The sequence below is a fragment of the Balaenoptera acutorostrata genome, chromosome 10, assembly GCF_949987535.1.
Source record: "Balaenoptera acutorostrata chromosome 10, mBalAcu1.1, whole genome shotgun sequence".
NCBI classification, from domain to species: Eukaryota; Metazoa; Chordata; class Mammalia; order Artiodactyla; family Balaenopteridae; genus Balaenoptera; species Balaenoptera acutorostrata.
The window spans coordinates 71,757,273-71,783,701 of NC_080073.1; the positions used below are offsets into that span (position 1 = coordinate 71,757,273).

Genomic DNA, 26,429 nt, shown 5'->3' on the forward strand with positions numbered 1-26,429 from the left:
CCTGCCATCCCCTCAACCCATCCCCCACTGGAGAAAGACCTAAACTCAAGGGTACAAGCCAGATCCTGGAGCCATGCCAATCTAGAACAAGGAAGACAAAGTATTATGTTCTTCCTAAGCCAGTGGTTCTTCAACCTGAACGTGCAGAGGAGTCGCCTGGTAACTGGTTTAACCTGTGGAGTTTTGAGGCTTTCCTGCAGAGGTTCTGGGTCTCAAGGTCTCTGGACAAGGTCTCTGTCTGGCCAGTGGTTTTCAAACCTGGTGGCATGTTGGAATCCTGAAACGAATGGATGCTCAGGCTCTACCTAATTCAGTGAGAATATCTGGGGAGTCAGGCCCAGGATCTGGTAGCTTTTATAAGCTCCACGGGTCATTTTACTGTGAAGCAAGGGTTACGAGGCACCCATATAAGCTATGAAGCCTGAGGTGTGGACACAGCTGAGAGCTCCTCAGAACTCACTGGACGAGGCAGCTGTCATCCAGCTTCATATGCTTGTCTCCAGACAAACAAGGTGTCCTGCTTCAACACGTCCAACTGACTCTGCTGAAAATACATGGCCTGCACCAGGGAGAAGCATTGGAAAGTTTGTGAAACCCCTGGATTCACAGGCTAAAGTTTGTGTGGATGTGCATATTCCATTTCTCTGGGGACAGAGTCTTCAGCTTTCCCTAGATTCACTTTATCTTCTCCCCACCCCCTTGTTTTATTCATCTATCGCTCATATCCCATGTTGGGCTCCCATTCTGCTCCCCTCAGAGGCAGCCATTCTTATGGTCAAAGTAGGTTAAAGTATACTTTTTTGTTCAGCTGTTTTTGTTTGCTTTGTGTGCATCTGTTTATAATTTACATAAATTGTGTGTTCTTACTTAGCACTGTCCTTGTTGGTATGTGTGCATTAATCCATCTCCCACCTGCCACATCCGACTCCCCAACATGCAGCCTGCACAGAGAGCTCCCCAGCATTCTACCTCTTGACTTCCCCAGGGATGACGCCCACAAGGTCTCCAATGCTCCTCGGCCACAAACAGAACTGCTGTAAACATCCTTGTGTATGTCCCCTCCTGAATCCGTGAGAACCTCTCGGGAGATACAGTCGGCCCTCTGGATCCGTGGGCGGTACCTGTGGATTTGGAGGCCCGACTGTACTACCCATTTTATATAAGGGACTTGAGCCCGAGCCAATTTTGGTATCTATGGGGGTCCTGAAACCAATCCCCATAGATACTGAGGCATGATGGCTGTAAACCCAGGAGGGGAACTGCTGGGTCACAGGGGGTGCAGACACCTCTTTGGTTAGGAGGGCTGCACTGCACCCCAGAGGGCTGCTCCGGCCTTCACTGAATTCCTAAAGTGATCTGGGATCCACGCCCCCCAAGTGCAAATGTCACTGGTCAACGGGCCGGGCTGGGCCCTTAGTGCAGCTTGCCTTTCCTTTTTCTTTTTCCCCACTTCTCCTTCCACTTCTAAATGTATCAGTGTCAGCCCATCTTGCTGTGTTTTTCTATTCAGGCTTCCTTCCAGGTTCTCCTCCCTCTGACATTCCCTACCGCCCGGCTCCCTGGAGCCTTGCTGGGTCAGTGTTTCCCTTGTTTTTCTCTCTCTCGCTCTCTCTCTCCCCCCGGCTGGCTTGCTTCTGCCTGAGGCCTACAATCTTGCCCAACTCTCTCCCCTTCTGAAACCAACTCCCCTTCTCCTCAGGCCACTTCCCTTTTTCTTTTACAAATGTCTCCCACCTCTCACGGGCTTTCTGAACACATTGCTCGCCCTCTCTCCTTTGCTCAATTCCTTCTCACTTGCCCCTTCCCTCCCAGCGCCCAACCCACGCTCTTCCAGCTGTCAGCTCCCCATGCACTTGCCTGCTGCCTCCTGCTTGTTTCTTTGGAGCATCTGACACCCCCGACAACACGCTTCTGGGAGCCGTCTCCCCTCTTGGCTCTCAGGCAGGTCTTTCCTGCTGGCTCTTCCCCTCTTCTCAGTCTCCCTCATGGCCTCCTCCCTACCCCCCCACCCCTTTCCTTGAAAGTTTTCCCTGTGGTTCTACCCTCCAGGCCCTTGTACTTCCACATGTTTTCCTGAGAGAGCTCATCCCCTTCTCATGCTTCCTTGAAACATTTATAAACATATGACTCTCAAACCTGGATCTCATTTTAATTCAACAAATCGTTTTTGAAAATGTACTGTGTGCTGAGATGCAGAGTCATATGTGACATTTGAGAGTTCGCAGTCTAGAACTCTAGTTTTTGAACTCTAGAGCCACACGTCCAGTTTGAGGACATGCGTCGAATTCATGGATTAGTTGAAACAAATGATGTACCTCTAAGTTTTTTCTAAAGGGTAAAGAACACAGGCTTGCTGGACAACCTGTCAGCAGATGGTATAGCCTGCTCTGCTTCCGGCCTGGGGAACACACCAGAGGTGTCCGGGTCACAGGATGTGCATGTGAATACTTCCTTTGACCAAGAAGTACAGGACGGCTTTCCTGAGCAGCCGGAGGGCCTAGAGTTCTAAGATGTATCATTTGGTCTGTAGACACTTTTTTCCTTTGCCTTTGGAGCAGTGAAATAGCAATAGAGTCCCAGGCTGATGAGAATTAATGTGGGATGTGAGAATTGTATACCATTGTGGCTGTCAGTCACAGCCCTGCTCTAACGTTGCTTACCCAGTGGTACTGGGATGATGAGGCTTAACGTATGGGAGGGAAGTGCACCAGGCTGGATGTCATTCAGCGTGAAACTGCACACACCTTGTGCCTTTCTTTCAGAAATCAAGTTTTCTCTAGGCTGGCCCGGCTACGCTTTGGAGGACCAGCTGCTCTCCGCGCCAGCCTTACCTCCGCTTCAGAATCTGTTTGTTGTCTTCGATGGTGACGCTGTCAGCATGGTCCCTCTTGAAAATTTCAAAAGCCTCCTGGCGTCCTAATGACATTTCCTCTCTCATCCCTGTTTGGAGACACGGGGAAATGGCCTCAGTCAGAGCATCAGGATCCCATTAATTTCACTGTCACTTTAGTCAGACTGCAAAGCCAAAGAGGCCCACAGCAGAGAGGCTCCTGACCAGACAGGTGACCCCAGGCTCTTCCAGCTGGCCGACGCCAGCCGCCGAGGAGGCCCTTTCAGTGACACCCGCCGCGCCCTGTGGGCCTGAGCCTGGGCATCCACGTGACTCGTGGGGGGTGGAGTTTGGAATGTCTGGTCAGAGGAAATGAAACCCAGAGCGCCAAGCCCTGGATGTCCGGGGACATCTGCAAAAGCACTTTCTGCCATCACTCAGGGCCACATTTCTGCCCATTTTCCTGTTATGCTCCATTTTGGTTTTCTGTGAAATTTCACCCTGAATTTCCAGGCATGTAGTTAAAAGAAGTATAATCCCAACTCAAAGATTTAGAATCTAGAAAATTCTGCCCTTAGTCTCCATAGGATGACTCATCCTCGTTACCTGTGTCTAGTGAGAGGCCCCAGTTCTAACCTGAGAGTTAAGTTCTCAATCACAAGATCCGCAAGCAGACTGCGGTGGAGGTTCCTGGTTCACGTCTAACTTCAACCTCCTGAGTCCCTTTAGCCACTACAGGCCAAGCCTGGCTGCTGGGCCCTGCTCAGGGGCCAAACTCTGAAACCAGAGTCAGAATGGCCAGGGCCCTGGGAGTGAGGAGATGGCATTCCTGCCCCGAAGCCCTCTTCCTCGAAACCTCCCAGGGTGAGGTTCCAGGCAGGTGTGGGTCTGGGACTCCCATGGTGACAGCTGCATTCACAGCTGGATTTTGGATAAATCTATGGAGTCATTTTTTTATGCCTCTGCCCTTGGTTCCCTTTCCTGTATTTTCATCCACTTAACTCTATCTCTGAAGCCCTGGCTGAGTGCTACCACCTCCATGGAGCTTTCTGTGAGGCCCAGACTAAACAAATCCTCCCTCCACTGTGTTTCTGGGACATGCACAGCCCAGTAGACACTGCCACTTCATGCGACAACCCTTTCTCACGAAATGCATGTCTCTTAGGAGGTAGAGATCATATTTTTTGTCAGTCCCCAGTGTCTTGCTCAATGTCTGGCATTTAGAAGGTGCTCAACATACGTCTGTTAAATGAATCGGGTTAGGAATGAACCAGGAGTGATGAGGAGCCTTGCTCTCGTTGCCATAGGAACACAGTCCAGGGCCAGAGGGACTCGCTCTGAGACCTAGGGTTCCAGAGGTGCGTTCATGTGGGCCACATACCACATCTTTTGCCTGGAAAAACCTGCAGAGTCCCATCACCCAGCCCCGGTGTAAGGAAGTGGACCAGCCCATCTGACACCAATTTAATGATTACTGTTGATAAAAATAGCACCATGAAGAATGTCTGAATGGTGAGGCACACAAAGACACCCCACCCTTTTCCAATCAGAAGCAAATGGGCACATTTCAGTTCTGTCTCCACATCTGCCCCGCACACTCCCGAGTCGGGTGGGCCTGGGAAGGGGTTTGGGCGATGTTCAGAAAGATGAGCCCTGATACGCGAGAGACATTAGCCAGAGAGTGCTTTGGCCCAGCAGAGCCCACCAGGAGCCAAAGGGCTCATTCCACACCTTGTCCCCACCCTAGTCCACGCCCAGCTCTGACAACGTTTGCCTTTTATTGCGTCATTTTTATGATTTATCATTTTTATGATTTGTTTTAACCACAGAGGGTAGAGGAATGAGTCTCTCTGGACTAGGGCTGGGGGAGAGGGAAAGCTCCACCAAGACTACACTGGAATCCGCCTGCCTGTGGGACCCCCAGATTGCTTCCCACACAGGAGGTGATGAGAGGTGATGAGAGGGCTTCCACCAACCAGAGGTGGCAAGGGTGGAGGTGGGGTGGAGGGTTGTCCAGAAAGCTGTAGGGAAGAAGAAGCGTTCATGGCCTTTACTCTCCCAGGCTCTGCTTTCTTTCAGAGCTGACAGCCCAAGGTGACAGCTGGGTGGAGAGGCCAGGGAGAGGTTTCCCAGCACCCATGATGCCGATACGGCAGAAGGTCCCGGAAGAACTTACAATCAGCTGAAAACCCCACGGGGCCTCCCCTAAGGTGTGGAGGGGTCCGGGCAGTGGGAGCAGAAGGGACAGGGGGCTCACAGAGGAGATAAGCCCAGGAGGGTAGTTTGGGAGCATTTTGCAGAGAATTTTGAAGGTCGTGCTAAGAAATTTGGGGCCAGCGCCATGACACATTATACACAAATCACCAACTTTCAAAGACTTAAAATTTAGTAAAGTACACATTATGGGATAGTTACACTGGAAGTATTTGATATTTTTGGTGATTTAAAAGGCACTTGGGGTCCTGCAGTGCCATGGGCTTATCGTCAGGAACACGGGACTGGCTTTCCTCCTGCTACAGTGGAGGAAGATTCTGGCATTGGTGTTCTTTGATGGTGATGACCTCAGGTGAATGGACATGAGTGTGACGGCTGTAATCCCAGCAGCTCGCCTCCTAAGTGTCTGCTCAGGGAGGTCAAGGTGAGGTGGTGAGGATGCCCATAGACTGAAGGCCAAGAGGCAAAGCCAGGTCTGGAAGCCTACTGGGGCTTCACGGCTGCAACGTGGAGGGTGAGGCTGGGTCCACAGGGAGGGGCACGTGGAAGGGACCCCACAGGCAGCTGCGGTGCGTGACCCCGGCTCCACCTCCGTCCCACTCTTGTCCATCCCCATTCTGCTGGCTCAGAGCCCATATCCAGCCCCTTTTGGACTGTGCTAATAGACCAGTTCTCACTCCAGTTTGGGGCCAGCCACCAAGCTAATGAGCAGCTTTTTATTTACTGAGGAGATACCTCCACCTCCCTTTCCCTCTCAGGGTTTGCAAAACAGCTCTTTCTCGTCTGGTGAGCTTTTGCCCCTAAGCACACATCGTGCACTAAAAAGAGCAGGAGCCGTGGAGCGCGCAGTGACTGAGGGCTCACTTCGCTATGAGATTATCATCGATTTATTTATTCTCTCGATAAGTACTTATTCATCTTATTTATTCACGTGCTAGGCATGTGACAGAGATATAAACTTGAACGAGAAGATTACAGCATGATCCTTGCCCTTAAAGAGTTCAAAATCTAGTAAGGGAGAAAGAAAAGTGAACAAATAATTACAAAGAAGCTGCTGCTCGCTGTAAGGGAGGCGTGTGGTCCAGCGCTGGGCGGCGGGGAGGGAGGGAGGGCCAGCTCTGTCAGGGAGAGTGTGAAGGGTCCCGAAGATGAAGCGGCACTTGCGAGGTGGAGAAGTGGCAGAGATCCCAGGCGGAGGGGCGGGAGGAGTGTGGATTAACAGGGCAACTGGATTAATATGCGCGGTTCTGCCACCTGATAGGAATGACATTTGGGTGACTCAGAAATGAATTTTTTGCATACCTGACACTAAGCATGGTGCCAAGTGCTGTCTTACATATTATTCCAGTTAAACTTGTCTGTGATCCCTGGTCATAATTTCATTTTACAGAGGAGGAAACTGGGGCTCACTTAAAGAAATGGTTATAAAGGGGTAAAAAACGGCCCAGCTTTCAGAGGAAGGTAGACCCGCTCAGACCAGTTTTTCCAGGGAAAAGTATGCCTGATAGAGGAAGCAGGTGGTGGGCCTCCAAAAGACCTGGTAGAAATAGATTTACCCATGAGATTGTACTCTTATTAGTGCCTATCTTGTCCAAAACTTTGAAGTCTTTTTTACAGTATCACAGAAAAAACAGAACCATGAGTTTTGTTCACTGTTTGCATAGTTCACTTCATATGTTAATATGTTCTGTTAGTGTTTCTAGAATTTGTAAGCTCCATGAGGGCAGGGATTTTTGTCAGTTTGGTTTGCTGCAGTCTTGCTAGCACAGGGATAGTACCTGGCACACAGGGGGAACTCAATCAAATATCTTTTGAATGAATGAATGAATGAATGAATGTTTTAGATACTTAGCGTTGTTCCTTTTAGGACAGTGCACTGTGACGCGATGGTGGAGAGGAGGCACGCACCCACTGCTCTCCCTCTCTCCACCATCACGCTACGGGGTGGGTCCATCCCCTGTATGGTGTGATTTTAGAAACCCAACACCATCTTCTCCCCACTACATGCTACCATTAGAGGTGAATTTCAACTCCAAGAAGCTTTTATAAAAAGGCAAATACTCTTGAAGGCGTCTATTTTTGGGCTAGCAAAGAAAAACTCCATGATTTCTTGACAATTAGCTAAGAGGTCCTGCAAAGATGAGACATAAGATGGTGTCTCAGGCTCGTGCCAGAATCAGGGGGATCTGAGCTTGCAAGGGAAGATGGATATACTGTGCCTTCTTCCCAACTTTGTTTAGTCTGTCAAACTCAGAGGCTCATCGGCTTTGGCCCTCAGGAGTTGTGATTTGCCATGCCCATTTCTAGTTCTCAGTTGTTTCCTTTTAGTGAATTTCAGTCATAGGTCCCAGTGTTAAAGCCCAGAAAACATGGATGACTCACAGAAGCATGTTGGCTTGCTGAATCACAGGACTGTTTAAAACCTAAAGGAGAGTAAATAAAATATCACAGGGTAGTATAAAATTTCAAACAAAACAGAGCAAAAAACAAAACCCCAAAAAACCCTAAAGGAGAGGAGTTTCTCAATCTCAGCACCAAAATAGGACATTACAATTCTGGGTTGTGAGTTGGATGGAAAATATTTCCAAGTCCTGAAGGTACAGCCTCTTCTGGATTTTGATACCTATTAAAGAGCACTTAGATAGAAACAGCAGTCAATGAGGTACCCTCAAAATTAGCCTTGGAGTTGGGTTTCTGGAAATGATAGGCACCCAAAGTTCTTAGATACTGGTCCCTTATATATTTCTTAATGCTCTTTTCTTTTTTTTTTTGCCATCCTGAAATTTGGTTCCTTATTTTTCTAAAGAATACAAATCAGTACTTTTGGAAGCCCTCCCTGCCCCCAACACAGGGCCCCATGGAAACCAAATGGAAAGAAAAAACAACGGAAATGGAGAGTTTATGCTGCTGCCGTTGGGCCTGCTGTCTGATTTCCTTTAGTCTGGGGCTCCTGGGCCAGAGCTCATTTTCCTGGCTGCCCCCAAACAACCTACTACTGCTTAAGCTATTGCTTAAAAATTGACAGGAATAAAATGATGGAGAGTGGTGTTATTCAAGCTGAAAAATGATTTGCTAATCAGAGCCAAAAATATATTTTCCTTGGGAAAGACATTTATTCATGTGGTGCCTCACTTCCTTCTGACTGAAGAAGGAAAGAGAGAAAAGAAGACCAACAGGGAATGAGGAAAAGTGAGAGATGGGGTGGATTCCAAGGGGAGAGGGGGTGTGAACCCACCATTTGGGACTAAAAACATAAGAAGACTCAGAGCTGGGAAGGGACATTCAGGGCTCAGGCAGGGAGAAGGCTGGATGAAGGGGATGATTACACTCTCTGTGGCTTGGTAGCAGAAGCTTTCAAAACCAAAGATAAGGGAATGGCTTTGATATAGTGATATGATGAATACCTACAATATGTAGACCACGGAAGTGCATACAGGAATGAGAAGCAACAGGAAGGGATAGAGTGTGTTTTTTTGGTATCTGATATAAGTTCTATATGCACTGAAATTTCTCAGTAAGTGTTGACTTGGGTGAAATATACAAAAATATCCTCACACAAATAGCCAGAAGAGAATTCCATCCTCTAGTGTGTGGAGAAGTTAGCGTGAATGGACCAATGGGAGGGAAAGGAATGAAGACTTTAGATGACAGGAAGGGATAACTTATCAAGGTGGCATGAAACATAAAGGTCAGGAGGGATAGGAGGACCAAGGGAAGGGTCAGTGGTCCAGCATTCTTGGGAATGGTGCTTGGAATGAGGAGGTCCGTGGGGCCATAGAGAGGAAGGGATGGCTTCAGGCTGAAACTCGGGTGAAGGACAAGTCAGCAGCTTCTAGCATGGAGAGCAAAGGGTCCTTTGATGCTGGACTGAATGAACTCATGAGATTGGGAGGTGCTAAAGGATGGACCATCTCCCAGAAAGATTAGGAAGGACATCTGAGATACTGTCTTCACTGTCCTCCCCACCCCCCACTGTGGGGTAGATGCTGTCATCTAGGAAGGAGGAGGTTTCTGGAAGTTACATGAAAGACAGAGATGGCACATATGTAGCTCCCATGTTCCCACTTTCCTTCCTCACACCCATGGAAGACATTGCTAACCAATCACAGCATCCTTCGCCGGGGAAACTAATTACAACACTAGAGCTGTCAGCATAGCTCTTCAGGCAGCCTCTTCCAGTCAATCATCCCTGGCACAGAAGCTCTTCCTATAATAGATGGCTCCCACATTACCACCCAATTAAATGACAACTGCTGTTACTTTCATCATTCCTGTACTTTAAGGGAAAAATAGCTGCCTTCTTCCATCACCTTAGGGGCTGACATGAAGGTAATTTTCCCCAGGGAGCGGCATCAATGCCCCGAATCACTGAGAGTGGCCGTCTGGGAGGAGATGCTGAGGCGTGCTCTATTCATGGCTCTCCACTGCCAGGGTGGTGGAGGTCACCACGGGAAGAAGTGCCATGTGCCATGGCTCTGTTTACTTTAAGGGCCAGAAGCAGCTCGTCTACAATTTGCGGGGTTGCCGGGTGGGTACAGCAGGGTATGGAATCAGAGGATGAAGGGAAGACAAAACCACTTAGCCACGGCCAAAGTGACTGCAGATGTGAAGACCAAAGAGTAGATCTTTTGGGGGTGACCAAGGACACTTGCCCAACCTGCTTCTCCCTTTTGATTGACAACTTCTGGAATGGGTTGGTGCCCCAAAGGCTTTGGGGTCAAAAGCCTATGTTCAAACCAGGTGATACCACCTGGGCTGAAGTCCTCAGATTAGGACTTGCCTTGGAGTTTCCTAAATTGCTGCATGAAAGATGCCAAAGGAGAACCTTTAATTAGTAGATTCTTAGGGCTGGCTTGGAGCAGGCTGAAGCATGGCAGGCTTGGCAGGGGCTCTAGGGAGTGGAGTGAAGGGAAGTTCCAAAGTGGAAAGCCACTGAAACCTTAGGAGACCCACCCAACGGTGGCACCACATCTAAATAAATCAGATGGGTTCCTGACTCCTGGTGCCAGAAATCACACATCCCACTGGCAACCTACCAGGCCCAGCAGCACAGACCATGTGGGCTGGACGGAATGAAGGCGCAGCGCACGAGGCAGGCTGCGTTTCCTTTTTGTCTTGGTACCGGGGTTGATTCACCCTCCTGATGCAGCTGTGCCCTGGATGTGGGCATGAGCAGGTGAAGAAAGGCCCCATGTGCCAGCCCAGTGGACGGGCTTGGAGCCCCTGAAAGAAGGGCAGCTGCTTGAACATAGTTGCCCATTTCCAGCAGTAACATAAAACCTTCAGACCATGGTCCCAAGATCATCTGCCGAAAACTGTCATTTTCCTAACCCAGCATCTCTGGGGTTTTTATTTTGTGAGTGTTCTCATTCAGGACAAAGTGCCCAAGTGGGTTGCTTAGAGAGACCTGTGGATAGACACAGGCATGGAGCTTGGAGAGCAGCCTGGGTCATGTTGGCATTTCTGCGTTTTGGAGTTCACTCAGGAATCTGGAGGCCAGCAATGTTTCCACGAAATAAGACAGCATCCTGTGGCCCCTGCTGCCAGGCTAACCTGGACCTATGGGGTCTTTTTCATCGATTTCAACTCACGGATGTGGCAGCCCAAAGGGCCTTGGGGTCTCATTCCATGCCCAACATTTGGACCAACCTTGGGAATCTGGGTGGAAGGACATGTGTATTCTAGCCCTTTGTGGGTTAAAGGGCAGTTGACTGAGAGGCCCACTGAGCAGAAAGGTAGCATTCCTCTTCAGCTTAGAAAGAGGCTCCAAATTCTGTGGAATCTGAAAAATACTGGATTCCCTGAGTTTGACATGTCTTGACCACTTTCAAAGGCCATGGTTAATAGGGTTCTGTTGCCTGGTCCCCACCCTGATGAGTTTGGTTCTTGCATCAGCCTGTGCTTTGAGGACAGTGGCTAAAGCAGAGTTCACATGTCCTATTGCCTGAAATGAGGCAAGTTTTCTACGTATGCCTAAATTAGGAATGAATTCCACTTGTCTCAAATTTATTTTGATACATTTAAAAAAGAGAATTAAAGAATTACATTCTAGCCGAGTAGCAAAATTCTCCTTCCCTGAAATGCGTGTGGATTTAGATAAAATTCTGTTTCCCTGGCTTGGAAATAAGTATAAGTCAAAATGGAGTTTAGATATGCTAGTATTCATTCCTTGGGGGAAAAAAAGGAAGGGGAAAATTATTTTGTGTGTGTGTCTTCTATGTGACAGGCACTGTTCCATAGTTCATAAATATTAACTCAGTTAATCTTTACAATAACTCTACTGGTGGTGGTGGGGAGCTAATGCTTACTGAGAACTCTGTGCTACAGGGATTGTACATGCTGTCTCATTTAATTCTCACAGTGACTCTGTCAACTAGGCAGTATTGGGCCCACTTTACAGGTAAGGTAACTGAGGTTGAAGGAGGTTAAAAGTGACCCCAACACAACAGTTAGTAAAATGGCAAAGCCATAACTTGATCCCAGGTTTGTCTGACTCCAAAACCTTCTCTTTGCATATAGTGTTGCTAGATGGAAATCATTTGCCAAGTAGAAATGATCTCATAAGTGCCAGCAAACCACTGAGGTCAGACTGATGGAGTCAGGGCTCAGAGGTGGTAAAGAGAAAAAAGGCAGTTTTTGGAGGGTTGTGAGCTGGCATGTGGACTGAAAACCACGAATGCATATGGCAGCTCAGAAGAGTTGGGGAGATCTTTGTGAAGGGGAAACAGGGAAGGCACCAGGTGGCTGGGAGGAGCTACTTCACCTGGGGACCTGTGGGGTGGGGTAAGGATCAGAGGTAAAGGGGGAGTTGGCTGACTTGTGGTGAAGCCTTGACTCTCTATGAGGACTTCGTTAGTTAGCCAACTATGGCTGGACCAGTTGAATAGTTATCTTTCCCTCATCTATACGGAGCTTGTGCTCAGAAGGGTCTCCACGATAAAAAGAATTTATGCACTTAAGACGGTTTTGTTGGACTGAGCGGGGGTGGATACTACCGGGAAGAGAAGAGAAGGGGCAGGGTCCAGGTTCTCAGAGTGTGGACTCTGCAGAGAATAATCGCCCACCCCAAAAGAGCAACGGTCGTGAAAAAGAGGTGAAAAGGATCTAGGAGGCCATCATTTTCCCTTTGACCTCTCTGTATCCTAACTGCTTCTTTTCTGGAAAACATCTCATTGTTTAAATGAAACATCTGTTTGTTCCCTCAGGCAGTGAGTCAGTTGGTGAAGCAGACCATCTGTTAACAAGTACCGAGCATCTACCCTATCGACAGCCCTCTCCCATGGCTCGTTACAGATAAATAGAAGAGCCACTGCCCTTGGCCTTAGGATAGAAAGCAGTGGGAACATGGGAAGGTCAAAGCTTACGTTACAAAGCAGGAGAGCACCCCGAGACAGAGCACTGATGGTAACACGGTACAGATGGTGCAGGTGGTTGCGCAGGCGCAGAGGGGCTGGTCAGACTGCAGAGGGGCTCTTTGAGGAGCGTTCCTTCTGGGGCAGGTTTTAGAGGAACCGAGGAGCAGGAGCTGGAGGAAAGGAGCTCGGCCTGGTGCAGAGCCTGACTGGGAGGACCTAGGGGTTTCCTTGGGCTGTGGGGGAATTGGGGCTCGAGGGACCACTGGGTGCAGACACCACACTCCGCACTACTGCCCTGCTTGCCCAGGAATCCCCAGGCAGAGGCCGCTGGAGTTTTCCACACCTCTTCAGGCAACTCTCCTTCCCTCACATGACTGAGGAAGAATACTGGCTTTAGCGTGTAACCTGTGTTCCTCCAGTGCAGTGGCTGCAAAAAGGAAACAGGATTTGGAGTGAGAAGCCGTGGGATTGAGTGCTGGCCTCACTCTAGCTGTATGACCTGGGTGGGGTCTGCCATTTAAATTGCTCCAAGTCTCAGCCTCCTCATCTACGAAGTGAAGCTAACAGAACTCCTGTCTCTTAATGTAACTGTGAAGGGGTAATGAGAGGAGGTGCCACGTAGTGCATAGCTCCCTTTTAAAACTACTGAATACCTTTTTTTCTTTTTTTTCTAACAACATCTTTACTGGAGTATAATTGCTTTACAATGGTGTGTTAGTTTCTGCTGTATAACAAAGTGAATCAGCTATACATGTACATATATCCCCATATCCCCTCCCTCTTGCATCTCCCTCCCTCCCACCCTCCCCATCCCACCCCTCTAGGTGGTCACAAAGCACCGAGCTGATCTCCCTGTGCTATGCGGCTGCTTCCCACTAGCTATCCACTTTACATTTGGTAGTGTATATATGTCCATGCCACTCTCCCACATCGTCCCAGCTTACCCTTCCCCCTCCTCGTGTCCTCAAGTCCATTCTCTACGTCTGCGTCTTTATTCCAGTCCTGCCCCTAGGTTCTTCATAACCATTTTTTTTTTAAGATTCCATATATATGTGTTAGCATATGATATTTGTTTTTCTCTTTCTCACTTACTTCACTCTGTGTGACAGACTCTAGGTCCATCCACCTCACTACAAATAACTCAATTTCGTTTCTTTTTATGGCCGAGAAATATTCCATTGTATATATGTACCACATCTTCTTTATCCATTCATTTGTCAATGGACACTTAGGTTGCTTCCATGTCCCGGCTATTGTAAATAGAGCTGCAATGAACATTGTGGTACATGTCTCTTTTTGAATTATGGTTTTCTCAGGGTATATGCCCAGTAGTGGGATTGCTGGGTCGTATGGTAGTTCTATTTTTAGTTTTTTAAGGAACCTCCATACTATTCTCCATAGTGGCTGTATCAATTTACATTCCCACCAACAGTGCAAGAGGGTTCCCTTTTCTCCACACCCTCTCCAGCATTTATTGTTTGTAGATTTTTTGATGATGGCCATTCTGACTGGTGTGAGGTGATACCTCATTGCAGTTTTGATTTGCATTTCTCTAATGATTAGTGATGTTGAGCATCCTTTCATGTGTTTGTTGGCAATCTGTATATCTTCTGTGGAGAAATGTCTGTTTAGGTCTTCTGCCCATTTTTGGATTGGATTGTTTGTTTTTTGATATTGAGCTGCATGAGCTGCTTGTATATTTGGAGATTAATCCTTTGTCAGTTGCTATGTTTGCAAATATTTTCTCCCATTCTGAGGGTTGTCTTTTCGTCTTGTTTATAGTTTCCTTTGCTGTGCAAAAGCTTTTAAGTTTCATTAGGTCCCATTTGTTAATTTTTGTTTTTATTTCCATTTCTCTAGGAGGTGGGTCGAAAAGGATCTTGCTGTGATTTCTGTCATACAGTATTCTGCCTATGTTTTCCTCTAAGAGTTTTATAGTGTCTGACCTTACATTTAGGTCTTTAATCCATTTTGAGTTTATTTTTGTGTATGATGTTAGGGAGTGTTCTAATGTCATTCTTTTACATGTAGCTGTCCAGTTTTCCCAGCACCATTTATTGAAGAGGCTGTCTTTTCTCCACTGTATACTCTTGCCTCCTTTATCAAAGATAAGATGGGTTTATCTCTGGGCTTTCTATCCTGTTCCATTGAACTATATTTCTGTTTTTGTGCCAGTACCATACTGTCTTGATTACTGTAGCTTTGTAGTATAGTCTGAATTCAGGGAGCCTGATTCCTCCAGTTCTGTTTTTCTTTCTCAGGATTGCTTTGGCTATTCGGGGCCTTTTGTGTTCCCATACAAATTGTGAAATTTTTTGTTCTAGTTCTGTGAAAAATGCCATTGGTAGTTTTTTTTTTTTTAAACATCTTTATTGAAGTATAATTGCTTTACAATGGTGTGTTAGTTTCTGCTTTATAACAAAGTGAATCAGTTATACATATACATATGTTCCCATATCTCTTCCCTCTTGCATCTCCCTCCCTCCCACCCTCCCCATCCCACCCCTCTAGGTGGTCACAAAGCACCGAGCTGATCTCCCTGTGCTATGCGGCTGCTTCCCACTAGCTATCTATTTTACATTTGGTAGTGTATATATGTCCATGACACTCTCTCACCCTGTCACATCTCACCCCTCCCCCTCCCCATATCCTCAAGTCCATTCTCTAGTAGGTCTGTGTCTTTATTCCCGTCTTGCCACTAGGTTCTTCATGGTCTTTTTTTTTTTCCCTTAGATTCCATATATATGTGTTAGCATACTGTATTTGTTTTTCTCTTTCTGACTTACTTCACTCTGTATGACAGACTCTAACTCCATCCACCTCATTACAAATACCTCCATTTCATTTCTTTTTATGGCTGAGTAATATTCCATTGTATATATGTGCCACATCTTCTTTATCCATTCATCCGATGATGGACACTTAGGTTGCTTCCATGTCCTGGCTATTGTAAATAGAGCTGCAATGAACATTGTGGTACATGTCTCTTTTTGAATTATGGTTTTCTCAGGGTATATGCCCAGTAGTGGGATTGCTGGGTCGTATGGTAGTTCTATTTTTAGTTTTTTAAGGAACCTCCATACTGTTCTCCATAGTGACTGTATCAATTTACATTCCCACCAACAGTGCAAGAGTGTTCCCTTTCCTCCACACCCTCTCCAGCATTTATTGTTTCTAGATTTTTTGATGATGGCCATTCTGACAGGTGTGAGATGGTATCTCATTGCAGTTTTGATTTGCATTTCTCTAATGATTAATGATGTTGAGCATTCTTTCATGTGTCTGTTGGCAATCTGTATATCTTCTTTGGAGAAATGTCTATTTAGGTCTTCTGCCCATTTTTGGATTGGGTTGTTTGTTTTTTTGTTATTGAGCTGCATGAGCTGCTTGTAAATCTTGGAGATTAATCCTTTGTCAGTTGCTTCATCTGCAAATATTTTCTCCCATTCTGAGGGTTGTCTTTTCGTCTTGTTTATGGTTTCCTTTGCTGTGCAAAAGCTTTTAAGTTTCATTAGGTCCCATTTGTTTATTTGTGTTTTTATTTCCATTTCTCTAGGAGCTGGGTCAAAAAGGATCTTGCTGTGATTTATGTCATAGAGTGTTCTGCCTATGTTTTCCTCTAAGAGTTTGATAGTATCTGACCTTACACTTAGGTCTTTAATCCATTTTGAGTTTATTTTTGTGTATGGTGTCAGGGAGTGTTCTAATTTCATACTTTTACATGTATCTATCCAATTTTCCCAGCACCACTTATTGAAGAGGCTCTTTTCTCCACTGTATATGCTTGCCTCCTTTAGCAAAGATAAGGTGACCATATGTGCGTGGGTTTATCTCTGGGCTTTCTATCCTGTTCCATTGATCTATATTTCTGTTTTTGTGCCAGTACCAAACTGTCTTGATCACTGTAGCTTTGTAATATAGTCTGAAGTCAGGGAGCCTGATTCCTCCAGCTCCATTTTTCGTTCTCAAGATTGCTTTGGCTATTCGGGGTCTTTTGTGTTTCCATACAAATTGTGAAATTTTTTGTTCTAGTTCTGTGAAAAATGCCATTGGTAGTTTGATAGAGATTGCCAGCAATCCTTTACAAATATGCTTTACATCTCTTTGTTTCTCCTGGTCTCTTTATAATCCCAACCTAAGGCACCACCTTTGCTCACCTGGACTGTGTCCTAACTGCTTTGCTAAGCTTCCATCTTACTCTCCTATGACATTTTCCCCACATAACAGCCTGAATGATTTTCTAAGAACACAATCATGTCACTCCTCTGCTTTAAATTTTCTAGTGGCTTCCTGTGGCCCCTGAACACACTCCAAACTCCTCAGCCTGGCAGGCCTCACATCATCTGGTCTCTGCCTACATGTCTCCCTCCCCACGCCCCACTCACACCTCCTTTGCTCGTGCCTTCTTGGCTCACTGGTCTTCTTTCAGATCCTCATATATGTCAATACTATTCTTATCTCCGGGCCTTTACACTTGCTGTTTGTTCCTTTTGTCTGGAATATTATTTCCTGAACATTCTGTATGACTATCAACTCCTTATTCAGTTCTTAGCTCATATGTCAGCTCCTTTGGGTCCCCAACCCAGCCCAATTGTTTCCTACCCTGTTATTCGGTTTTATATCCTTTCTAACATTTGTCACCATCTGAAACTACAGATATGTATGTATTGTGTGGGCTGAAAACTCCATATAGGCACATCTATCTTGTTCACTGCTCCTTCTCTGGTGCTGGGAAGAAAGGAAAAAAGGAAGGAAGGAAGAAGAAAAGAAGGGAAGAAGGAGGGAAGGAAGGTAAGAAGGAAGTGAGGGAGAGAGGAGGGAGGGAGGGAGGAAGAGAGGGGTCACAGTCTTATCAGAAATAGGTCCCCCTAACAGGCACGAGATTTGCACCCTTATCCTGCCTTCCACTTCAAGGCCAAACTGACTCCTATGAAGACTCCCAGGTTTGAGCTCCCTCCTCTTTGTATCCACAATCAGAATATTTAAAATGACACTTCTTTCCCAGGGACCTGCCTGGGTGAACTTCCACAGGCCCTTGCTAACCCATCCCCTGAGTAATCGCATCACCTCACTCTCCTGCTATCTCTCTCTCACTGAGTTTTCACTTTTTGTGGTTGTTTGTTTTGTTTTTGTTTTTATTTTCTGAATATTAAACCTAGAACTAATTATTTCTAAAGGGAGCCAAACTGTACTTCACATGTAAGTGGCGAGGGGCCTATGAGAACAGCTCTCATTCCCTTCCCTGGCAAGACCTTCCATTTCTAAGACAGAGAAATGAGAATCTATGGGGCTATCTAGCATCATTTCAGAATGTGATAGGGTCATCCAAGTTAATATCTGTGTCTGGCATTTGTACATCCTCAACAGGGAGAAGTAATCTGCCATTGTGAACCATTTGTATTAAGCCATTCAGGAAAGTTTCTGAAGAATTTTTCTTTCATAGGTGCATTATCCTATAAGGATTCAGAAAGGAATATAGTTGATGCAGAAAGCAAGTCCTGAAGATTTAAACCCCCATGTCTTTGCCTAATGAGGTAAGAATATGTAAAAGGTATTATTTTACTACTCCTAATTATCACGATATAGCTTGCCCATTGCCAAAAATTTGGGAAATAAAGAATGGTATAAAGAAGCAGGAAAAAAAAATCACAATCCCTCCACCTCTGTTTTTTCTATGCTTTGCTTTACTACATAGTTAAGATGATAATGTATATACAGTTATGTAACCTGTTTATTTACTTCATTTAAAATTATCTTATAACCCTTTTTTCTAAGTCATTAAATTCTTCATGAATATTACCTTTTACAGTTATATTATTTCATCATTTTAGTCCATTCCCTAATATTGGACTTATACTTTATTATATATATATGCTCTGTAAATAATGCTGCAGTGAAGATCTTGGTGTATAAATTTTACTCCACATTTAATTACTTATTTTCTCAGTTAATTAATACAACTAGTATTTACTGAGTGCCCACTATATCCCAGTTACTGTACTTAGAGCAGATGAACAAAGGCCTACTTCCTTGGAGAGCGTACATACTCCTGAGGGTGTATAGACAAGAGAGGCAAATAAATCCATATACTGATTAGCTCTATGAAGAGAGGTGATGCAAAGTAAGGGGACAGAGGGAGATGAATGACGGGGGAGGTGATTTCCCTCAGGAGGGTTAGAGGAATGTCTCTCTGAGGAAGTGGTATTTGCACAAAGACATTTTGGATTATTTCTGTAAGCTAGATTCCTAGAGGGAGTTTCTGAATTAAAGTTCCTGCTTTCTAGGAAGCCGGTTTACTCCCTGACAGTTCTCAGCAATGCCTGGAAGAAATCACAGTTGTAGAAATGCACCCTAGTAGGGCATGATCTTGATGAGCAAGTTACTTAATCCCTCTATTCCTTAGTTTTCCTGTGTGAAATGGAAATAATCACACCTGTTTATGTACACTGTGTGTGTGTGTGTGTGTGTGTGTGTGTGTGTGTGTATGTGTGTGTCACGGGGGTGGCAGGGCTGTGGGTGGCCGCAGGGAAGGGATGTTAAGGTTCTTGCGTCCCAGGAGAACGAGGGCAGGGAGCAAACGCGTGTCTGTGAAAGGGGAGAGATCAGGTTGTTGAATGTATGCGGGGCATTCCAGTTGATGAAAGCGTAACTGAAAGAGGGTTCTGGAAGGTGTGGCATGAATGCTCACTGTGTCTAGCACGTATCAGGTGGTCAGTAATGTATTTTGAAGGAAAGGAACCCAACCTCTCAAGAAGAGCTGACTGACAGAAGGAAAGGTCTTAAATGACTGGTCACGTAGCAGTGCCCTCTGGCTCATGATTTGTCAAGAAGACACTACAAAGACAGCCTCTTTTCATTCATGAGTCTGCAAATAGGTGGTATCCTCAGTTTTCTCAATCATAAAATGGAGCTAGTAATGTCTACTTCATAGGCTTGTTTGGGGGATTAAGTGGGCTTGAAATATGGAAAGAACACAACGCTGTGACTCGTTCACAGTAGTTATAAATGCTTGTTTCTCTCCTTCAACTTTGTATAATTAGGTGGGAAAGGATCTGGGATAGTGAGAGGTGGGACAGTGGTGTAAAGCACCCAGAGGGCTCTAAGTAAACCCCAGCCCCGAGAACTGGATAGTTTATTTGCTTATGCACCAGCATTTGGGTTGTATCCTTTTGAGTTCTCAGATCTGCAGTAATAAAATCATTTTGTTGCATAAGACAATTAATATGTGCTAATGTTGACAAAAAACTCCCAGGAAGGAGTTTCAAGGCCTTGGTTGATGGCTGATGGTAAACAAAGTTATCAAAGGCATGCATTGTAGCCTCAGACATAAATGCTTTCCTCATCTAAAATGATTAACCTAATTTGGAATAACCTAATTTGGAAAACAGCTCAGATCACGTATTTCCTTTGGGCCTTTCCAGCAGTTTTCCCTTGGGCTCCAGTCCCTCCACCTCCACAGGTCCTGCTGTAAACTCTCTGCTGTGTCTCGCCCTCCTCCATCACACCCTTCTCATCCAGGCGAGGCTCTTTGTAAGGTGTGCCCGCCTGGGGACCTGGCAGACCCTGCTTGGGTCGTGCATATTTGTACGGGGTGGGACACACACGTGACATGCCCGCTACTATCATCCTCCCCTTTCCCAAACTCCAGGGATGTCCAGGGGGTTCCTTACTCTTGAGGCATCCAGGGGAGGCCACAGATCGGCTCCACCTGCTGCTGGCCTCGTGGCTCCTACTTGCTTTTCTCTTCCCCTGTCTTTGCTGCAATCTCTTCACGTGGTAGCAGCATGTAAGCAGCTTTTCTCAGTACTTGCAGTAATAGCCTTTGTCTGACTTCTTCCCTCACTTTTTAGTTTTCTTTTTTTAATCCTGCCTTTTCTTTAAGCCAGAAGCAGAACTGGATTGTGGAAAACAATGCCAAGGGCTTGGGGCCCTGATTTCTGCCATCTGCTATGGCAGGAAGAGGCGGGGGAAGGAAAGGGTGCTAAAAGTTAAGTAGCAGGATGAAGAAGAATCTCAATTTGATTTGCTTAAAAGCTTCTCGCATTGGCATTCATCTGTGGTGGAAAATGTTCACTGGCAGATGTTCTAGGACCTGGTTAACTGTTTGTAGTTCATGTGGCTGGGTAGACAGACTGTCCCTGCTGCTGGGGCCCAAGAAGCTGCCTTCCTCTTCACTGGGTCCGCTAATGAGCTTTGGGTTGCCTTGGTCAGTAATTTGCTCTGTGGAGACAAAGAATGCTAAGAGTGAGCAGGCTGAAAGCCCCTCTGGCTGGGCTTCCTCATGTTACAAACAGCGAGTCTTTGAACTTGTAATTATGAGTCATGGGGCTCCCAGTCTGGTGCAAAAGTGACTCATTTTAAGCAAATTATCAGTGTTTTCCCTATTACCAAATGCTGTGATCAGCCATTCTGTATATAAAAAAAAAGGAACTGTTTTATTAAAAGAGCAGGATGTGTGGAAGGAGAACGAGCTGCACTATGCTTTCCAGACGTATGGACCCAAGTCAAGCTCAGGCCCAGTGTGAGCCAAGCAGCAAAATAAATAGTAAAAATGGCACAGAAACCAAGCGAACAGGAAAACTCATTTCAGAACAGATGCAAAACCAACTCTTTAAGTCAGGCAGCATACGATTCCTATAATGCTATGATTCCTGGACATTCTCTCCTGCCCTCCTTCCAACTCACTTGGACCTACTGGAATCGAGGTCAAGGAAGAAATAGCTATCTTTGGGTCAATTTAACCACAATGTTGTTAAAGAGTCATTGATGATAGATGCCTCTGAGTTGCCCAAAGCTAGTTACTTAGACAGATGGACTTACAGACACAGCAATCATAGTAAATAAATGTGATCTAGTGATGAGTCTGTGGTGGAAGGAGAATTCCAGGGCCTTCTGTTCTAGAGCCCTCTCTTGAGGACACCTGCTATGTTAACGGTCTTTGGCTCAGGAAACATTTGAAATGATCATTGCCCCTTAGTCAGTTGCAAGAGTAGTAACTGATCTGAAAAGACAATTTTTCTTCTCTGATGCCTTGGGTATGATGAACACTTCCCAGGACCGCAATAAGAGGAAATGGGCCCAGAGTGAATTGGTGTGTGCGTTTTTTTGAAAAAATGGTTTGAAATTTCTAATTAACACCTTTACATAGGTTTCTCATTCACCTACACCACTGTAGGAAGATTCCATAAGCTACATGGGGAACTTGGCTCTGAGCTAAATTGTCTGACTTACAAATATTACAACCTTTCCAAATTATTTTCAATTTAAAACTGCCTCTCTTGGGACTTCCCTGGTGGTCCAGTGGTAAAGAATCTGCCTTACAATGCAGGGGACACGGGTTCGATCTCTGGTCGGGGAACTAAGATCTCACATGCTGCAGGGCAACTAAGCCCGCATGCCACAACTACTGAGCTCGCCCGCCTCAACTAGAGAGCCTGTGCACTGCAAACTACAGAGCCCACGTGCTCTGGAGCCCGTGTGCCACAACTAGAGTGAGAAAATTCACACGCCACAACTAGAGAGAAGCCCGCATGCTGCAATGAAGAGCCCACGCGCCATGACGAAAGATCCCATGTGCCACAACTAAGATCCCACGTGCCGCAACTAAGACCTGACACAGCCAAAAATAAATAAAATAAATAAATAAATAACAAATAAATCTTTAAAAAAAATCCTAAAATAAACTGCCTCTCTTGTTTTTTTAAAACTTTATTTCTCACCCCTTGCATAGAAACCATATACCAATAAAGACTATTTTTTTATGTTCTCAAACCTCCAAAAGAAAATCCATTAATCAGTCACTCAATGTTTTTGGAATATCACCTTCTATGCATTCTGCTAATCATAGCAATTGATAAAGAATCAGCAAGAGCCATAAAAAGTAAAGGTGGAAGATAACAGTCAGCAGTCATCTCCTAATTGGCAATTCCAGTACCTATTTTCAATTCTCATACCTCTTGACCTCTCTGCAGTATTTAAATATCCCTTAATTATTAAAATTTTCCTCTCTGCCATTTTGGCATAGTTCCCTCCTTATTCTCCTGCCATGTCTCTGACTGTTCATTGTGAGCCTCCTTTACTGGCTGCTACACTGCCTGCTCACCTAAGGAGGAAGTCAGTGGGGATGGAAAGGAAGTGTTGAATTCTGCGGACGTTTCTGATGGAACACGATGACATATACTATGTGAGTCTATGTTAGAACCCTTGAGTTGCAAATAATGGAAACTTAAGATTGAAGATGGCTTTAAAAAATGGATAGTATTAGTTCAGGTAAGTGAAAAATGCAAAGGCAATGCTGGTTTCGGGCACTCTTTGACACAAAGACTCAAAAAGCAAAAGAAAGAAAAGGTTGATCTGAGGAAGTCACTCAAAACGCAGCACAGACATCTAAAGAGATGGAAAATATGAAAGAGAGACAGCGATGTGAAAGACAGGGTAATAAGACCTAACCCATGTCTAACAGGAGTTTCCAAAGAAGAAAACAGAATTGGTGAGAGTCAATATTAAAAGAGATAATGGCTTTGCATTTTCTGGAAATAATAAATATGAGGATCCTGGTATTCAGGAATCACAATAAATCCTGGGCAGGAAAAATAAAAACAAAACTCATTCCCTAAACATAATATTGATATCAAGAGCACCAAAGACAGGAATCTTAAAAGTAGCCAGGGGTTTTAAAAGGCGTATTACTTACTAAAGAATGGCAATTAGATTTACAGCAAACTTCCCAATGATAACAATGGAAACAAAAAGACAATAAGATAGTAGCTTTAAAGTTTTCAGAGAAAATATGTACCAACCTAGAATTCTATATTCAGCTAAATTGCCGTTCAAATGCGGGGGACAGGGGGACAGAATGCTCACTCCCCTCGCCACCCTTATGCAAAGCCCAAACTTTAGCATCAATTCCAAGCAATCTTTACCCCAGCTACACAAAATTTTTCACCAGTATCCAAACACACTGTATCTTCTCAGGACTTTGGGCTTTTGCAATACTTCCTCTTTGCCTTGGAATGCCCTTTTCCACATGGCAGCCTCCAACTTATTCTTCTGTTTTGCTTCATGAAGAAAAATGTTGAATGCATAAGAAAGAAGGAAGATGTAAGAAGAAATAGTAAAGGCAAGTAAAGTTAAATAAATAAGTAAATTAGGAGGATAAATCTAAATAAGTAGTGCCTGTATATAACAATATTAATACTATTTATTAATTTGGAATAAAGGAAGAATAAAAATAAATCTAGTAATATATTGGACAACAATAATGTTTAAGATAGAGAGTGCTTTGAATTAAAATGTTCTAAAGTTCTTTTGTTTAGGAAGGGGTAGAACTATTAACTAACTCGATTTCACAAAGTAAAAATTGCTTGTTAAATTTGAGAATAATGGAAATAGCATGTAAAATGTCCAAGTCAGTATAGAAAAAATAGAGGAAAAAGCCCTCAATAAATCTACTGAAAGTAGGAAAGAAACAAAAGAAACAAAGACAAATGATAGTGAATGGAAAGGATAAATTAAATAAAACCATGAAATCCAAGATATTAGTAATCACGATAAATGGAAATCGATCAAATTCACTATCATAACAATAAAGATTGTCAGACTGGATTTTAAAAATCCAACTAAGTTTTTCTATGAGAGACACATCTAAAAATATAAGGACCTAGAAAGGTTGAAAGTAATAGGATTGAAAAAAAATATTAAAAGCAAATGCTAACCAAAAGAAAGCTAGTGCAGCAAAGTTAATATCAGGCAAAATAAATTTTAAGCAAAGTGCATTGTTAGGGGCTAATAGGCTCACTATGTATTGATAAAAAGAAATCACAAAGCAGATACAATGATTCATAAATTGAAAGCTCTCATAGTGTAGCATCAAAATGGATAGAACCAAAGTAAACAAATTACAAAAAAGTGGCCAAATCCATTACTATAATGGAACATTTAAATATAGCTTCTCAATAATGGAAAGATCAAATAGACAAAATGAGTAAAACTGTTGAGGATTTGGAATAATATGGTTAATGAGCTCAATCCAAAGAACACACAAAAATCCTATAGCCCAAAATGGGAAAACATACTTTCTTTTTAAGCACACCTAGAACATTGACAAAAACCAAACATATACTAGTTCCTAAATCAGGTCTCAACAAGTACAAAGATTTAATCATAGAAACCATGTTCATTGATGATAGTGCAATAAAATTAGAAATTAAAAACAAAAATACACTTTTAAAAAGTCCATATGTTTGATCATTTATAGAACATCTTAAAATTACTTATGGGTCAAAAAAAAACACAAAAAGGAAAGTAGACACTATTTATAACAATGTTAATGTTTTTATATCAAATCTTGTGGAATGCAGCTAAAACAGTAATTAATGGCAAATTTATAGCTTCAGGGTTCTATTGGAATATAGGAAGACTGTAAGTTAATGAAATAAGCATACACCTTGAGCAGGTAGAGAAACATCAGGATAAATCCCTTACAAAAAAGAAGGATATAAGAGGAACACACCTGTTCATATCATTCCCCTGCTTAGAGAAATATTCTGCTTACTCCCCATTCTGCCCTTATAGAAACCCCAAATTCTACCTTCAATTCCAAGCAACCTTTACTCTGGCTAAATTTTCACCAGTATCTAAATACACTATGTATTTTTATGCTTTTGCAGTACTGCCTCCTTGGCCTTTCCCACATGGCAGTCTCCAATTCATTCCTCTAATTTCAGTTCAAGTGCTACCTCTTCTGGGAAAACTTTCATGACCCCTCCTGACAGAATTATTAACTTCCTTATTGCATTCTTTCACATTTATTTCAATATAAAATGATTTTTAATATAGAAGTGAGCATGCATGCATGAATAAAAGTGCTAAAGTAGGTAGTCAAAAAAGAGTTTTTGGAAGACATCAGCCTTAAGCTAGAATTTGCTTAAAGCTCAGCTAGATCTTGTTTAAGGCCAAACTTAATAGCAACAGGAGTAACCTCAGCAATAAATCATAGTTAAGATTTATTGAACACTGCTCTGTAGCAGTTAATAGCTGAGGAGAGAAGAAGTATTCTTCATGGGCAGATGACACAGGCAATATAACTGAGGCCAACCGTATTGGTTGGCTAACCTAAAAATCATCCCTAATCCTCTTCACCTTTGCCTTCTTCTCACTCTAGACAAGCACTGTTCAATAAAAATATAATGCAAGTCATATATATAATTTTAAATTTTCTAGTAGACACATTAATAATGTAAAAATAAACAGGTAAAGTTAATTTCAATAATATATTTTATTTAACCCAATATATCCAAATATTATAATTTCAATATGTAATCAATATTTATAAACAAGATATTTGCATATGCTTTTTATAATAAATATTTGAACTCCTTTGCATATTTTATGCTTAACAGTACATCTCATTTCAGACACTGAATTGACATAGAAACACGATCTATATTTATGTTTCATAGAATTTACAACTTTCCCAAACATCCTTAAAGGTTTTCCAATAACCAAAATGAGTGCTAAAAAAGTATTGTCTTTTAATAGTTGCATCCATATTGACAAAGCTGGTCAAAGAAATGTTTACGTGTAATACTAGAAACAATGCATGTGCCTGTTGACACGTGTACTACATTATTAAAATCTTGTGCCACACAATGATTAAAATGCATGATTATAGTGAAATGTAGTCCGACTGAAACAATAAATTTGTAGCTAATGGAGATATGTTTTTTACTGCTTCCATTTTTATATTTAAATTAAATATAAAATAAAATAATTATAAATTAATACGATAGAGATTAAAATTAAATAAAATTAGAAATTCAGAACCTCAGTTGCACTAACCTCATTTTAAGTACTCAATAGTCACAGGTAGCTAGTGGCTACCACATTGAACAGTGCAGCTCTAGAGGCTGGAAAAGCCATATATCCATGTTCCCATCCTTCCTGGCACCCTTAGGGTGGCTGTATAGTAAATTTTTGACCAAAGAAAATGTATGACAAAGTTTGGAGTGGTCTTCTAGGAAGTCTTTTGC

The 26,429-nt window shown here is 43.7% G+C and overlaps 1 protein-coding gene across 1 annotated transcript in view; it reads right to left on the bottom strand.

Moving 5' to 3' along the window:
• KIF6 (kinesin family member 6) overlaps positions 1-26,429 on the bottom strand; it is a 399,233-nt gene that overhangs the window by 82,923 nt on the left and 289,881 nt on the right. The window contains exon 14 of the mRNA XM_007197919.2: positions 2,832-2,940. Within this exon, the coding sequence (XP_007197981.2) occupies positions 2,832-2,940 (109 nt within the window). The remainder of the gene's footprint in view (positions 1-2,831; positions 2,941-26,429) is intronic.